Genomic DNA, 17,548 nt, shown 5'->3' with positions numbered 1-17,548 from the left:
GGGGCATGGGCTTGAGTTCAGGTTTTGCTTTTGCTGGTACTTGCACGCAACTCAGCTCTCAGTATAAAGGCAAGCTGAGCAAGCCCCCAGCCTCCTCCCTCCCAACTCCAGCTGGAAGATGCTTTGTTTCTCTCCTTCTTCTCCCAGTATGGTACCACCTGCCAAGTTCAGTGTTTAAATACCAAACATTCGCTGTTTCTTCAGCACACAGAAGGCTGAGTAATCAGGTGAAGTTTTTGTGGCTTACAGTCTGAATTCCTGCATTACATTCTCATTAAAAAGTTCTCACTGACAGGCTCCTCCAGAACTGCCTATGTTAAGAATAAGGAAGCCCATTTTAGTTTTACTTACATAAAGCATCACTCTTGTATCACACTGCCAAAGACCACAGTTCTGGGCCAGGTGATGGACTGAAATCCTGGGTAAACACATGGACACCTCAGTGCAGTTTCAGTACTCGGTCTCATGAGATCTCTGCCCCTCCAACTGTGCCCATGCAGCAATTCCATAGAGTCTCATGGAGCCAGGAAGCAGGCACAAAAGCTCCCTGCTAGCAGGGCAGTTACATCCTAGGATGAGACATGCTGGGTTGGCAGAGCAAAGATTACCTTAGATAGCTATCCTAGCCTACCCTCATGGCTTCCAGCCCTTCAGGCACTACAAAAAGTGCTGCTACCAATAAGCAACTTGCTAAATCTGTTTCTCATATCCAAACACATTACATCAACAAGAGCATGTTTCTGCTGGTATGACAGACTTTAGATTAGTCAGTACAACTACTGGCTTCTAGGCAAAGATGGTGATTTGTAGAGGGAGCAGGAAGACAGCAATCAGGAATGACGTGCACTTCAGATCTGCGCAGTGCAACAGCACTTGTATGGTTCCTCTGTGCCCGGCTCTCCTTCCTGATGTGGCTGTGTCCCAGAACTGGTTCAAGAAACCACATCCCTAGGTGCCACCCCTATGCCAGCAACAATTTATAATGCAAATGTGACCTGAATGATGCAAGCCATATGAGCAGAAAGGGCTTTTCAATCTATGCCAACAGCACTGTGCTACTCTGGCTTTTTTTTCCATCAGCTGTGCTATTCCAGATACTTTCTTGAGGTGTCTACTGAAATAGAACAGTCAAGCATAGACCAGGACTATGATATCCAAGAGAAAAAGAGAATGATACACATACTTTAGAAGACAGAATGAAAAGTTTCAAGAGAGATCTAAATTATAAACACATGCACATATATGTATAGACCACACCACAATTAGAGCTACTCTTGCCAGAGAGAACCAAAATGAGTACTTTCATAGAAGTTATACTTTATCTTAACTGGACTTGTTGAAAACACTCTGTATTAAATAAAGCTGTAGAGGTTTCACCCACTTGGAGAAAAGGCACTGGTATTGCAGCAGACTGGTAGACAGCCAGAACAACCAGTTTAAGTGTATTTTTCCTCTGCAGTTTTCAGTATTCCTAAGGAGATAGCCTTCCTCCCATTGACTGGGAAAGACAGGGTGGAGCAGCTATAAAAACACAGACTAAGAAAAAAATATCATTTCTCTGTGTGTGTGGTTTGTTCAGGTTTTTTAAACTCATTTTTAAATGTCCTTTTTTCAAAACTCTAGTGGAGCAAGATGTGGTTAAGTGCAAAGCCTGTTGCTCACAAGTGCCCAACTTGAAGCTTTTCCTACAGAGCACCTGAGGTGAAGCTGGATACTGCTCCTTCAGCAGACAGCCAGCCAGTCTGAGCCCATGTACTTCTTTCCCCTGCACCATGCTTTGAAACAGTCTTCAAAGATGACAGCTGGCACAACACGGAGCAGGATGTCGTGCCAACTATCCACAGTATAGTATTTCAGCTTATCACCCATTCCTTTGAAATACCAACCTCAAAATAAAACACTTCATCAAAATGTGGATTGTTGGTCTTCTTTTTAACTTTAGTCTTTTTGGCTTCTGATCTGAATTAAGGAAACAAAATAAACAAAAAACAGTTTAAGAAACAACATTAGTAGAAGTGTGATCCTAGAACAGAGCCACTGAGGAGGAAATAGCCATCCACTTGATCTATCTGATAAAACTGGAATGCCATGTGGCTCCAGCACAGCAAAGCACAGACACTTGCACACATTTAAGAGAGAGATTCAATGCATTCCTGTTTCTCTAAAGTGGCAGCAATCACATTTTGTTATCCCATTTTAAACACAACTCCTTGAACCCTTATTCTATCACTTGCTTGACATAGCAGAATCTTTTATCTGTACAAAGCAACTGGCAAGAATGGGGCTCTGAGCAGCAACATTTGGAGGATGGTCTCAGTCTTGACGTGACTCAAAAATTCCTCATACTCTAAAAGCACAGGAGACAAAGACTAGCATAGCTATTTCTGTGATTTATATTTTATAATTCTGCTCTGAAAAATCAATCACTGCTTTTCAGTGACAATCAAAAAATCCATAATGCTTTCTTCAGTAAGAATGTTTTTACTGCTGTCTTACCATCCCTTCCTGCAGCACCAGCAGCACTTAGCTAATATGGTGGTGAATTATTATGAGCAGTGCTGAGCAGAAATCTCTATTTCTACTGTTCTGTAGGTGTGAGACGTGGCAGACCTCCTCCCAACCACCCACCAGGCCTGACCAAGTTCAGCAGTGCCCATTCATCCCCTACGGGCTGTGCCATCCGTCTGTGCCTGCCTTTGAGAACACAGACATTGACTGCTTGGTGCTGGGCTCAAGCCAGCACAATGCATTTCTCACAGGCCAGCCAACAGCTGTTTGATGGCTTCCAAATGTTATGTACCTATGCTTTATTTGCTCTCACTACCTACAAGAGAAAAGCTGCGTGCTCTCCTGTGTCACCAATCTTACCCTACAGCTCTGCAGGCATAGATAAAACAGACACAGATGGAGAGGCACATCAGCCATGGGGAAAACTGACCTCCTAATCATTTCATCCCAGAAGCCATGGTTCATTTCTCATGCACCAAAGCTGCTTAGATAGCTTGTGACTGCTTATATTCACTGGACAACTCTATGTATTTCATAGAGGTCAAGAAAAGCTGGGTCTAATTCCCAGTGCTGCTACAGACTTCCTGTGTGACTTGAATGGGCCTGTCCACCAGTACACAATATTTTCCCATCTATAATACAGGCACTGAGAGAGTTTTGGTCAGGAAGTCTGATGACTCTAAGTACAAATCACACAATAAACAGCAGCACATTTGTCAAAATTTTTATGCTTGGCATTGCATAACTGCAGCTGAATAAAGCAGCTTTCCTACTCTAAAATGAGAGGCACTAGAAAATCCAGAGAGGAGAATGATGTACAGATTAAGAATATCCCACTATTCCTAGAAGAAGCTGAGAGATAAGAGAGACTAATCTCCTCCAGGACACAGGACAGATTGCCAACCCCATCTCATCAGTCACACTTGCCAATCAGCCTCTTTACTGATAAACCCATCTGGGAGGGGTCTGGGAAGCAGGATGTAGAACGGGAGGCGATTAAGGCAGCACAATTATTGAGCAATTACAAAGCAGTGAATGGGAATAAGCTGCATGCTGCTTGCTGGAGATAGGAGGCAAGCCTTCTCCCCCCACAAAAACCGAGATAGGAATAGGATAAGGCTATGCTCCTTATTCTGAGGAGAGTACATTATCAACAGTCATACGTTAGCCAGACTGGGGGACAAAGGGAAGCAGACAAAGGTAAATTTGGACATTTGAGGGCTAGTCAATCAATCTCCTTACAGTTTCAGTAACGGCTACCCAGCCAGTCATTTGAAACTAGTTACAGGCTTAAAATGAAGTGTACAAGTCAAATATCCAAGTCCATTAATGGAGATAAGGCACAACACATCTAAACAAAGATGAAGAATACAGACAGGCTCAAAGACTTCTCTGCATGCAAGGTAAATATTTGCCAAGAATGCTTCTTATTTATACTATTTTCAGTAAATTGTTGTAAAACATTATTAATAACCCAAGCTACCAAATGTGATTCTTTGAGGTCACAGCAGAGCTGTTTTGTTTCTAAAATGACACAGATATAAAAGACGACTAGATAAGCAGAAACAAAAGTGACATCCAACAGCACACGAAATTTTTATGACAGATGGGAAAACTGAATCCCAAATTTAAACTGAAAAGTATTATGCAGAATCTCATCACTAAAACCTCATTCCAAGTTTTATCCATGCTATTATGTGTGCATATATCAAATTACAGGACTGAGCCATCGAGGGTTTTTGACATACACATTGATTTGTCACACCTTGAAAGTGAAGACACTCTAAATATTCACATGCAAACATGCATACTCGGCAAGATGTTGATGTATTCACATTTCTCTTCCACCCTGCCCAAAATTGGGCAACGGATTTGCTCAAAAACTGGCCTCCAACTGTGAGGTGAGAAGATGCATAAATTAAGACTAACCATAAATTATATTCTCTGGGATATTCAAATTATTCTGAGATTATTCAGATCTTTACATAAATCAAAACTGAAACAAGTCTCAAATTACTTACTCTAGCATAATTCAGTAGCTCATGCACACCCCCAAACACTCAACATACTCTAGCAGTGCCTAAATACTCCCAGCTGTCCATCTGAGAAAGCAAATTTCTAATAGACAAAGGAAACAGAAACCATCCTTATAAAATGGAAGCTCTTGAATGTGCAGTACTTGCCTGGAGGGTCCTGCTAAGGTAACAGTGGCGTAGGGATCACACTGCCCATTCACAATGGGAAGCCCTTGGCACTCCAAAACTCTAGAAAACAAGAAAATTAAGACAAATTAATTAAAATTGAAAGAGACTGGAGTGAAAATTAAAGCAAAGCGTTTTCATAGTTTTCTTTTCATAATACTTTACACTAGGGAATTGAAATGTCACTAAGCAGAAACATTTAATTTATACCTGAACATGAAAACAGATTTTGTTCTTAAATACTAACTTTAGTAGGGTCAAAAATACTGTTAAATGACTGAGAAACCTTAAGTCAAAGGATTCTTATTATGCAAGCTCAGCAACTGAAGGTTCATGAAGTAGGAGTCTGCTGTCAAGATGGGAGCTGTCAGCACTTTAAAATTCTGTGACAACTTATTCACCAAAATACATAACCAGAATTTACGTCTGTAACAGAAGATTAAAAAAACCCCACACAGACAGATCCCAGAAGTAGTTAAGTAACTTCTCAGAATAACATTCATGAAGACCTCAGTGCTTTTGCAAAACTTGGCATGGGCTTATTTGTAAAGGTGTGTTAATTACATATCAGGAAACAACATGACACAGCCAGCCTTCTCCATGTTCAGCAGCTCTGCAGTCAAGTAGTAACAAAGACATTGGAGGGACAAAATGGAACAAACTGGGGTTTGCTGCACACAGTGGTGGGAAAGCTGCACTTTTGCACTCTCATTTCAACATCTCTTTGGAGAAAAAAACCCCAAAGTAATAGGAAGAAAAAACCCAACACGGCTCCCCCGAAAAGTGAAAAAATGTTGCATGTTTCAGAAGTTAAAACCTACTGAAGAATGCAGTACCATCTGGAAACACAGACAAGCCGTTTCCAAGACTCTCTCTCCTGCAACAAGTTCTGCTTCCAACAGGTAACCTGCTGGGCTAATGTATTTGCACAGTTTTAACTGGAAAATTTCAGTGAAGACAAACTGTGAAGCTCTTTGGGCAAGTCAGTAGTACTACCACTGCAGTGTGAAATATGCAAAATTCTGGGTGCTGTAACATCACATGAAAACCAATATCCTTTTTACTGTTTTCAGTGACAGTAACTTCAATGCAAAACAATATTAAGATGACCAATAGAGAAAAAAAATCAGTAACAGATAGTGTTCCACAATTTCATCCACAAGGCAAGTTATTTGGTAGCACACAAGGTAGACTGTAAATACAGCTTAACCACAGGCCTATTACTACTTACTCTCCATGAAGGGAGAAAAAAAGTAATATTCTGCATCAATACAGGAACGATTTTTGTACCACAGACGGTACAGTCTAGATAGGTTCATGCACAGGTAGCTGAAATAATACATTACATTCATAGCTGAACTGTCCTAACCATGGCTCCTCAGAATGAAGGCTAAGCTATCTTTCAATATAGACAGCACCCAAAAACACTCTCACCCACAAGCTTCTCAGTTGCACAGCCCTAACCTAGATGACTCCTCATTGCTAATTCACTAACACCAGTACAAAATTATGTTCTGTTTTCTGGAGATGCAAGTGAAATCATAGATGAAAACCACAGAGAAAGTTAGGAAAAGCCTGGATTGCATAGGCAATGTGCTGCTTTCATTTCTGGACTTCTATTATTTCACTACAAGTTTACCATCCACACAGAGAGAATTTAGAAGCCTCTGAACCACCTAGTTTGACCACATATCTGATACTGCAGAGTGCTACAACACAGACAGTGAAATCCAAGCCACAGATTCTACCCCAGCACCAGCTGGAAACACATGGTGCAAGCTTCAGGAACCCTCAAAATCAAGCAACGCACAAAACACGTGATTTGGTTGCCTCAATGCAATGCATACAGTGCCATTTGAGATGACTTCGTTTCTTCCACCATCCCTTGCTGCTGCTCCAGAGAGGCAGGAGGTACCCATGAAACATGTAAATTTGTGAGCTCCACATCTCGCAGAGGCCTCATAAATATACCAGATGCCTGTTTTCAAGCAGCCAAATCCTACTCCAAATTCACCCAGCCTACCTTACAGAGAAAGTGTAGAATAAGCTTTTTTTTTGTACATGTAATAATACAAATACTCAAAATTGTAAGGGAAATGCCACTTTTTAAATCTAAAAAGGGCAGATGAGAACAGAAAGAACATTACGGAGAACTTTACACTGTAGCCATCCTATAGAGTATCTGTCAGTGCAGGAGGAAAAACCAGTAAGTACCAGAAGAAAGTTTTTATGGAGAGGCAGGTGCACCTTGATTTTCATACAAGTAAGGGACAGACCACTTTCCTTCCACTGGTCTTTATACTAGTAGGACCATATTCAGAGCAGAAACACTTTGCCAGTGAGCTACAGCAGGACTGCTGATAACTCTTTCAGGATGGCAGATGTAGCTCGAACAGATTCCTATTTAACAGAACAACTGTACAACAAGTGCCAGTGTCAAACCAAACCCCCCCGTTCTAGTGCTTCCTTAAAGCAGTCTGAAGTTCCTTAAAATGAAATAGTAACTCAATGGCTTTATAGAAGTCAGCCAATTTTCTGCTGATGATGAATGGCTTCCGAGCAAGCTCTCATCCATATGGGAAGAACTAGGTGAAATTTAAACAGTCAGAGCATGTGGCCAGAGAGAGTATGACTCCTGTTTCAGTAAAAGCAGTTCTTTCCAGAGTATGTAGAAAGTGATCCCAGAAAGCATAATCTACACTAGAGGACATACAGTTTGCAAATCACTACACAAACAAAACCGAAAATTAAAAAAAAAAAAAAACACAGATGAATCTGAATGATGAAAAGTGTGAACTCACCCAAACAAAAAATATGCATACCCTAACTGTACACATATACAATGACAGGATCTATTCTAATATTGCCACATAGAAGAATTTAAGGTTTTTCTTGTGGATAGCCCTCTGTTATCACATCAATCATCAGCAATGGCTAAAAAGGCAAGCAGTATCACCAGCTGGTTGGAGAGAACACAGCAAGGTACATCACCAGATGCCTACGATTTGAATTGTGTGTGCTCTCCAGAACACATGGAGAAGAACAACAGATGGCTTCTAATCACTCATAGCTCTCCCAGCTCTGTACCCTCCAGCTCAGAAAACAGAAGTTACCCATCCACAAACAGCTTACAAAATCATCAATGGTGTGAAGAACATTTCCTCACAAAATAAGAATTATGGGGCACACAACGAAATTACCAGACAGAAAGTTTAAAAATAAACAAAAGGAAGTACTTTTTCTATACAATGAAATTGCAAAACTTATTGTCATGAAGTGTCGAGGAGGCTGAAAGAATACGTGGGTTAAAACCAGCACTACAAGAACTCATGGAGTGTAGGTTCGTAGGCAGCTATTAAAACTTAATGGTTCAGAAGCCTCCTTCAGCTCAGGAAATCCCAGACTGCTGATCAGGAAGGGTGCAACACCGGAGCAATCATACCACTTGAAATATCACTCACAAGCAAGTACCAGAAACAGTACCAGGCTAGACTAGACGGGCATTTTACACACTAGGTAAGTTGTTCTGTTCTCTGGGGAAAAAGCAAAAACAAAAGGAAAAAAAGAAAAGGAATAAAACAAAATACACAGATGTTCTTGTGCAGTCATGATGACTTAAGAGTAAGATGCTTCTTTGTGCACAGCTGGAATAAGAAAAGCAAAAACAACCTTGAAAGAAAAAAAAATGTGGAAAAACAGGAAACAGCCAACAGATTGTATCACAAGCCTTTCAGGTGATTTAAAAGCAGTTATTGTCTAAGAATGCTGAAGAAATCAGGCAAAAGACTGAAGACTTGGGATTTTGAGGAAGGAAGGCTGTGTTTGGAAAGACGCTCATTCTGGTTTGTCTCTTACAAAGCATTATGAGGAGAAACAATAAAATTCAACAATGCACAGGTCTGGTTGCCTCATATTAGAACACTCTCCTTAGCTACAGGATACTGCAATGTTGGGGCTGCTTTTGTTACAGCCATTTTCTTCAGTCGTGGGAAAGTTGCTAAGTCAATTAACGCTCCTCCTCTCCCAGCCTGGTACCAAAACACTGGCTTCACTTGGCAAGCAGGAAAAGAGCTAGAAAAAAATGTCAGCTACTCAGAGACAATAAAATGGAATCTCAATTCTGCCACATGGCCATCACATTATTTAGACTGACAGTTCATATCTGGATTAGATGAAAAAGAAAAAAAGAGTGTAATAAAGGTATCATCTTGGGTGTTACAGCGGGGATACTGCAACACGTGTATCAGACAACGAGGCCGTGGAAAAGAAATATATATGGACCGATTCTTGGTAGATGTTTCAGAGATGTTTATTTCTCCAGCCGCATGGCCGGGGCTCTGCTGAGGAATTGCGGCAATCACGGGACCCGAGGGTCCTTCTGCCCGTGCAGGGGAACACAAAACAACCACTGGGAACGAGGCTGGCCAGGGGCAGGGAAACCCCGTGTCTCCCCCCCAGGGCCCCTCTCCCAGGACCACATGGCAGGGGGAGGAGACCCCAACACTTGGGAAAGGGGGGCATAGTGGGAGGCAGTGAAGAAAGCCAGTAAAAATAAAACACCCTTGCTCTAGTCATCTGCAAAATTAACTTAACTTACACATACTAGAATAATGAAAAAAAGCCTAGACAACCAAGATCATTCAAGAATTACAAGTCAACTCATCAGACCCTAGAGAAAAAAAATTGTCTGGTGGCTGCCAGAATCTCTTCTACCCAACTGGTAATTTCTCACCATTAGCTGTCTGGAGCCCAGCTGGGATAGAGTGAGCCACCCCTCACAGCTTGCCAGGCTGGGCAGAGCTAAGGTTAGTGCTGGGTCATATGAGAAAACTCTCAATGCAGCTGCCTCACTATATTTTGCTTGTGGTTTATAAAATGAATAGGTTTCAAGAAACAAGGCAGTTCAGTTTTCAACGTGGCTCATGACCAAACCTTCAGAAGAGTAAATAAGCTATGGAAAATTCCCAGTGGGTAAGAGAAAAACCTCAAAAACCTAAACACACCATAAGCATGCCCTTGTGCCTACAGAAGCTGAGAGGGTGGCAGAAGCAGAAGATCTTGAAAAAAAAAGAAAGATTTTTCAACAAAGACTAAGCAGCTCATATCTGACAGCACAGGCATTTCCTCTGCCTCTGGGTAGCCAACTAAGCAGTGTGGGCTGTAATCTCTGACAGCCCCTACACAAACATACTCAAAACCAGGCTTAACACAGGTGAGCAACACCAGAATGATCCAAGCCCACAGGCATTCCATGCTCCTTCCCTGAAACTGCAAAAATTGTTTAAGAATTACAGGCTTTGTGATTAGTCCAAGATGCACATGTGTCATCAGCCTCCTTGTGTGTCAGAATGGACAACCAAGGCAAAAACAGACAAAGAAAAGAAACCAGAAGAGACATAGTTGTTCTTAAAACTCGTATGTGTATTTACTGTTTTTCCAGAATAAATCACATCCAGTCTACCAAGTCAGGCTCACTTGTTTCCCCACTTTCAGCCTACAGGAGGGACTAGCACACCATTCTCACTCTCTTTTCTCAAATCAGACTGTTTTCTCACTGTGATTCCTCAAGAGAAAATAAATACATCATTTTTTTTTCTATACAACTGCTTTCTATAGCTGTACCATGTATTTTAATTGCTTGGTTCCTGGGATCAATATATATACTTTGCAATTTTACTCATCTATCTTGCCATTCCTCTATTTCCAGCCTCTGTATGTTCCACCTCTCTTTCATTTCTTTATCTTATTTTCTTGGCCATACTCGAGTTCTGCTCTGCATTATTTTAAAGATGAGAGACTTCCTCCTTGCTTGCTCTAGTGATCTAATGGTTACTTGAACACTCAGTACTTTGTGAGGTAAGCCTGACCAGACAAGCACCAACAAAGCAAACTTGTGGTAGATTTGTCAGAACTGTCATCAAAACAATGCATTTTTGGCTTATGCTAAGTACTTGTTTGGTAAAGTACATTCCCCAGAGCTGGGTATATGACTTAGCTTCTCAAGTCTCTCTAGATCTCTTTTTTTCCTTCCCAATTTTTCTTTTCTACTGACTGGAGTCATCTCGTAATATATGTACTATCCTGAGTACTTTGTCTTCCAGGGATAATAGAACACCTCTAAATAGTCTCTCCTTGTGACTGGGCTTCTCATGGCACATAAAATAAGGCTATTAATCTTTAACTTCATAATAGAGCAGTCCAGTCTTTTTTCCTAGTCTGACAGCAAAGAGGTGGTGTCCTTTCCTTGCAATGTTCAGTTCATTCCTGAATGTTCTTTTCTTTCGGTGCAGCTTTGCACCACGAGCTGAGCTCCTTACTCATTCCCAGTGGTTTAAGAGGAACTTTGATGTAATGCTGCATGACAGATTTTCATGTACACCTTGGCCAACCTCACATCTGTGTGGGCACATGGTAGCTGCTCTCAGACCAGTGAACTGACTTATGCCTTCCACCACAAGCAGGAATTATTACCAGGCCTCCTTCTTATTCCCTTTATCATAGCCTTAATAAACCAGTTATATTCACGTGTTGCAGAGGGGCTTTGAATGCAACTGCATTCACCACTAATAAGCAGAAAGGTGCTATGTCTAGCTCAGAAAATTCCCTGAATCTTAAATTTTTGGAGGCCAGGAGAGTGTGTCACTGTATGACTGCTCTCATAATTCTTCATCTCCTAGACAGACTCAGCATCCTGGGCTGAGTCCGACCAAATGCGACATCTGAACTGCTGTTTGTGCACCTTCAGACAAGCCTTGCACTTCCCCTTCACTTCACAAAGTAATCTACTGGATCTCCACTGAGGACTTAACATAAACACACAACCCATTTTTGTCAAGAGGCTGACCAAGAGGCCAGTTTCTTCCAGAATAAGACAAAAATTTTTACAGTTGACTCAATCCTGGTTTTAAATTCCACTCTGCCTTCATCATCAAAAATACTACAATTATTACATCCCAATCTTCTCAAAATTTCTTTACCAATCTATACTCTGACTTTAACTTGACCCTGTCCCCACAGAACAAGGAAGCTAAGAATACTGAATCCACATATTGAATCAAATCCTTGTCCTCTGGATGATCATCTGAAGCTGAAGGATCATGCCCACTCCCAATAAGTGAACTCCAGTAAAAGAAGAATTCAAAAGTGCCTATTCCTTGACTTTCAGAAGTGGTTGGTCTATTTGCACCAAAACAAGATTTCCTACTATTCTTCTCACCTGAATGTTATTCTGTACTGTGAACAGACCAGTTTCCTCTGATAGCAGTTCTCACATCCCGAGAATTGCCTGCAATGATGTGCTCTGGTTCACCTTCAAGTTATGTCCCGCACAGACACAAAATGCTACAGCACTGTGTAGTGTCTGGTGACCACTGACCATGCCACTACAGTAGAATGAACCAGGGAAAGGAAAGGATGGAACAATGTCCAAGTGGATATAGCCATACTGAACAAAATACATCAATACTTGCTTTATCATCGTGAGTTTTCCAGACATTTCCCCATTACATTCTTTCATCTCTCCAGGAAACCTGAAACCAGAGTCTTTACCCAATCCTCATCCACACTGCTGCTCTCCAGTCTATCCTCCCACCACTCTTACTGCCCCTCCAGGAAAACCACTCTCCTCCAGGAACTCCAGCAGTACCTTATTTTCCCTGGATAATACCCTCCTCCTTCTGAGTTTATTTTGTGAACAAACAAGTTCTGGCTTACAATCAAAAATAAACACTTGCCATCTCCTTAACGCTGGAGAGGATTAACAATTAACTGGAGCTACTGCCCCCCCCTTCATATGACAATGCATTCTGCCACATAGGTCTGTGGCACTAAATGAAATCCTGCCCCATTCACACAAATGGCACTTCACCTGGACCAGCAATTTACTCAATGCGTATTCCCTTAGAATAAAGACTGTACAGCATTTGAGGCACTGACTCTGAAACACTTATATACAAAATACATTAGACACTCAAAACTACTCCAACAGGCAACTATTTTGGTTTTTTTTCCCCCAAAGCCTCTATGGCAAAAGCACAACAGAAACCTTGAAATTGAGATTACAGCTGCAACCCCATGTAAGCACTACCTTTTCTTCCCCATTTCCAGTTCAGTTGAAAACACAGTCCAGAGAACTATTTAAACACATTCTTAAACCCATGTTACCCTGAACAGATTCCTTCCTAAACTGACCTGCAACAGTTTTTGCAGCCTCATGCACCACACAGATTAGCTTTTGGTCTTAACTGGAAAGCTCTGTATGCTCAAAATTTCTGTCTCACACACACGATTCTTGTTAACAGAAGGCTGTCAATGGTGATTTCCTTCAGAGAGAGAAAAGGAAGAGGAACTGACTGCTAGCATCTGGGTTCAAGCAAAAATTTCTTTTGCAGTTATTTTACTGAAGATATTTTACAGTAAAACAGGGACAAATATTCATACAAAGCCAACAAATAACATATAGAAAGCAAGTGAAAGCTAATGAGCACAGCCCCTACTTCCCCATTCTAAACCAAATCCTATTACAGATATTACAGTAAAACTACATCCAATGCAAAAAAACCCCCTACTTCATTAAATATAAGGAAGGGACATATACATCACTAAAACCAGTATCACTTCAAATAAACTGCAAACTTCTCATGTCATTAAACATCTACACATTTAAAAACAGATTTTTTTTCTGCTATTAATATGGGAGCTGTCCTCCATAGTACGGTTCAAAACATCCTATTTGCTTCCCAATATCCGCTCTAGAAAGACCTTTAAAAGCACACATTTACAGAGTACCATCTGTACTCTCTACTAAAGAGACCAGACTAAAAAGTGTGTGTCAGCCATCCTGTTCTCGCAGGACAAGGACTTAATCCATTAGTAGTTAAGCCAGTTTATGAGCCAATTACAGGAGAGTTGCAAGCTTCCTAAAAGCCTCTTCAGAAAACTCTTCAGATATGTCAATATTAAAAAATGGTTAAATTATCCCTTATGACAGTGCCCTGAGGCTTTAAGCAGATACACAAGCTCACTGAAATTTTGAACCACACTGACTTAGTGACTATTCCTGGCACTGACATCATCATTTCCTTCTGCCTTGGTCTCAGACTGGCAACCCCAGCTATTAACAGGGAACAAGAGCTTAACAACAGGAGAGAAAAGAGAAAGGCTAAGCAAGGAGAAGTTATTTCTAGTACATGCTGATATTCAGAGAAGACAAAAGACTCAAATAAAAGTTAAAGCAAAGCAAGCAGTATATAAAAATAATAATGGAATAGCAGAACAAAATTAGAGGTACAATCAGGAAAGGATAAATGTGCTTAATGATGGTACTATATTGATTCTTGTAGGGGCAAGTGAAGAAATTTGAATTTCATGCAGTATGGCAGGGAGCCAAGGAATGGGTTAACACATCAAGGCAGTTGCAGAAGCTAAAGCAGCACAGTGGGAAATGCAAGAGGAATGAAGCACAAAACAGCAACAATTACAATACACAGCAAATTATTAGAGCCCAGCCAGCAGCTTTAGCTGAGCCGACTGTGGCCTGTAGCAATCCTAAATGGAAGCAATGAGATCCTGTCTGTACAGGCTGATAAGAAAAGAAAGACCAAAAGGCAGCATGGGAGTCAGAGGCAGAAAGGCTCCTATGGCTAAATAATGAAGCCAGACTCTTGACACAAAAATCTCCCATGTAATTTTTATTTGCTTGGAAAGGTATATTGGTCTGTGTATGGGATATACAGGTTTTATGGAAAGAAAACTGCAGTGAGATCTGACTTGAGACCTGTCCAACTTTAACCTGCTCCCAGGAAGGAGCTGCAGGCACACAGCACAATCCCACCTGTCACTGTGTACATGCACGAGCACATAAGCAAACAAAAGAAGCTGCACAAACGTGTCCTGACTTTTCCCCTCCACCAGCCACAGGAGGCCAGAAGCATCTACAACTATTAGATGTTTGATACCCACATGAAGAGAAGGAAGACAAAATGAAGAAGCTGTTGGAATGACTGACATTCATCCCTAAGACAGAGTGTGATACATGGCAGAGCAGAAGTTACCAAGAAATCACCCAAAAGCTTTTGAGCCTACTGGCAGGAATCTGATTATGAAGTAAAAAGATAAGGAAAAGGTTAAAAGCAGAAGCTTTAAAGAACTTATGACAGAGAGAAGGAAATAAGGCACCCTGGTGGGGAGTGGGTAGGTGTGAGAGTGGGGGTATTCAACTCTAAGAAACAAAAGAGCTAAACAGAAGCAGCTCGTCCTACGGCTTTCCTGCCTAGCTGGTGAGCAAGAGTTTCCTCCCAAGAAACAAGTCAAACAGATATCCCAGGCTGGCCATAGACAGTAATTTAGACATGCTGGTAAGTGATCTGAACTGACAGACACCTGGAACAACTGGGAGACCATGAAGAATAGCAAATTGGAAAAGAGCATCTAAATCACATGCCATTACACATTTGAACCACAGGGCCCAACAACCCAGAACTCCTGGGCCAAGAGAATGCATCAGCTGAGATGGGGGATGGACACAGGAATGGAAGACAGGGGAATGAGATGGTTTAATGAAAGCCATAGCACCAACAGAATGTAAACCCAGCCAAGCTTCTTCTCATCCCTACCCAATCCAAGTATAATGATTTCTCTACTAAATAAATTACTGAATACTCTTCCACATAGATTTTCACATCATATGTTTAATTAGATGGAGTAACAAATACACCTTTCAAAATGAAAGCAAAACAAAAATAGGTTGCAATTTATAAAGAAAAGAAGTAATTATTCGTGGAACTACAAAGCAATCAAAGGTGCCTTCAAACACTTCACAGAGACTACAGTCTTCTGTAATGAGAATGGCTTGGCACACCTGAGGTAGGTGGAACCTTTAATGCTTTAAAAAACTCAACTTGAAACAACTCAGAACAACTCTTGATTACATTTATGTGAATAATCAGACAATTTTGGATCTTGATTAACAATAATTATTACTAAAGGGCAGTGATTTTTGCTACACTTTGCAATACTTTCATTAAGGAATTCAAATTAAGTTGATTCATCAACCCTGCTGAGACCTGATGGCAGTTATGTTGCCAACTAAGTTCCAAAGTAATGCTGATACACTGAATTTGTTTTGATAAGAGAACTGGGCTAAGGCTATACAAATTGTGTCACAATGAACACAAAAATGCTCTCCAACTAGAATTCACAAAATAATCTTAATAACTTGATTCTGTCAAGATTTACATATCTAAAAAGATGTTAATGTATCTCATTCCGACTACGGACAACGAAGTAATCAAACACAGGAGGCAAAAAATAAAAAAACACGCAGTATTTAACACTAAAATCATGGCATTATATCCTCAAAAACTGCCCTTTATTTAAAAAAATATAAACCCAACCCAAACCAGAAAGATTCCATTTAAATCAGATACACCAAGTCTGTGAAAGGCGGGAAGCAGAACAGTGTGTTTTTTAGTAAAGCAAATAGCAACATATAAAACAAGCTTGTTAAGTTTCATTTACCTACATTTTTTACACTGATGCAGACAGAGCTATAGATAGAATGGTTTGGGTTGGAAGGGACCTCAAAGATCATAAAGTTCCAACTCCCCTGCAACAGGCAAGGACACCTTTCACTAGACCAAGTTGCTCAAAGCCCCATCAAAGAAGCACAATCATCACAGGCATCAAAAGGCACATTTTTTAATACACTTTCCTATGAAATTAACTGAAAAACCCTTATCAATGTCCCTGACTTGGCCAAAGGAGAGATCAAACAGGATTCATAAACCATTTATTTCAAAAACAGCTGTCACAGGATGGTGACTTGCCTAATTTGAATCATTCCTCTGGTCCTACAAGGAGATGTGCAACAGTGCTCTGTGCTATTCACACTGTGAATGTAATACAGAAATTCCACGAAGGATGTTTTGTGGCTTCTCTGTGGCAACACCAAAGAAAGTAAGTCCCCCAGACAGAATCTTCCATTAGCAGTGAAACCTCCTTAATAAAGCATCATCCTCTGCAATGCTACAACTGTAAAGCACCAGGCTCTTAAGGCTGTCCACAGTTTTTAAGACGTTAGGAAAATACCTATGACTCCGTAGTAGGACTGCCTGCTACTGAGTCATATCAGAGCAAAACCCAGAAGGTGCCTGGAGAGGAAGCCACAGACTTCTAACAGAGGACAAAATCCCTTTAACTTGTTTGATAGGAAAAAGCACCAGTTACGACTACCGGCACAATGAAAGCACAGCCAAATGGTAAACCTGGTAGTCCCTAAACTATGCAAAGCATTACACAAATTGTAAACCATTTCCACTGGCACACTATCCCATTTTACTGTCTACTCTGAAAGGTCAGTCATGTCATAGGTTTAGCTATGATACCTCATTCAAAGAAGAAATCTGCTTCACCAAGTGGTGGTTATACCATTGCTTACACAGCACTAATTCTCTAGAGATGAAAAGCAATGTAAAGTGTTCTTTATTAAAGTTTTTAGTGGCTTGTCACTTCAGATCATCTTATGGAAAAACAGGATGCAAATTAGGGCATAGTCAGATAGGCATGCTGGTATAACCAGCTGTTATTAGTAGCCCACATCAGCTTTTTAATTCCAGTTATTGCACAAACAGTTCATACTCGTGTTATGGCTATCTTCACAGCTTGGGACCAAAAGGGATCTTTGGGATCATGCAGTCTGGCCTCTTTCGAGACAGCGGTGAAAGCTCTCACCTAGTAAAGTTGTGCAACAAGTTTATGATGCCTACTTCAGTTTGAGAGCATGTTTCTTAAAAGCAATCAAGGCTTAACTCAAAGGAATCACAACTATTAAAATATCCTTA

At 40.8% G+C, this 17,548-nt stretch overlaps 1 protein-coding gene across 2 annotated transcripts in view; it reads right to left on the bottom strand.

The window, feature by feature from the left end:
- RASA3 (RAS p21 protein activator 3) overlaps positions 1-17,548 on the bottom strand; it is a 131,454-nt gene that overhangs the window by 29,376 nt on the left and 84,530 nt on the right. For both annotated transcript variants that reach the window (XM_048327276.1, XM_048327285.1), the window contains exons 6-7: positions 4,692-4,772; positions 1,887-1,959 (exon numbers count right to left, since the gene is read on the bottom strand). In XM_048327276.1, the coding sequence (XP_048183233.1) occupies positions 1,887-1,959; positions 4,692-4,772 (154 nt within the window). The remainder of the gene's footprint in view (positions 1-1,886; positions 1,960-4,691; positions 4,773-17,548) is intronic.

This window comes from Corvus hawaiiensis, chromosome 2, assembly GCF_020740725.1.
Source record: "Corvus hawaiiensis isolate bCorHaw1 chromosome 2, bCorHaw1.pri.cur, whole genome shotgun sequence".
Classification (NCBI taxonomy): Eukaryota; Metazoa; Chordata; class Aves; order Passeriformes; family Corvidae; genus Corvus; species Corvus hawaiiensis.
Note: the sequence above shows the minus strand (reverse complement) of the source record. Positions and strands in the feature narration are given on the sequence as shown.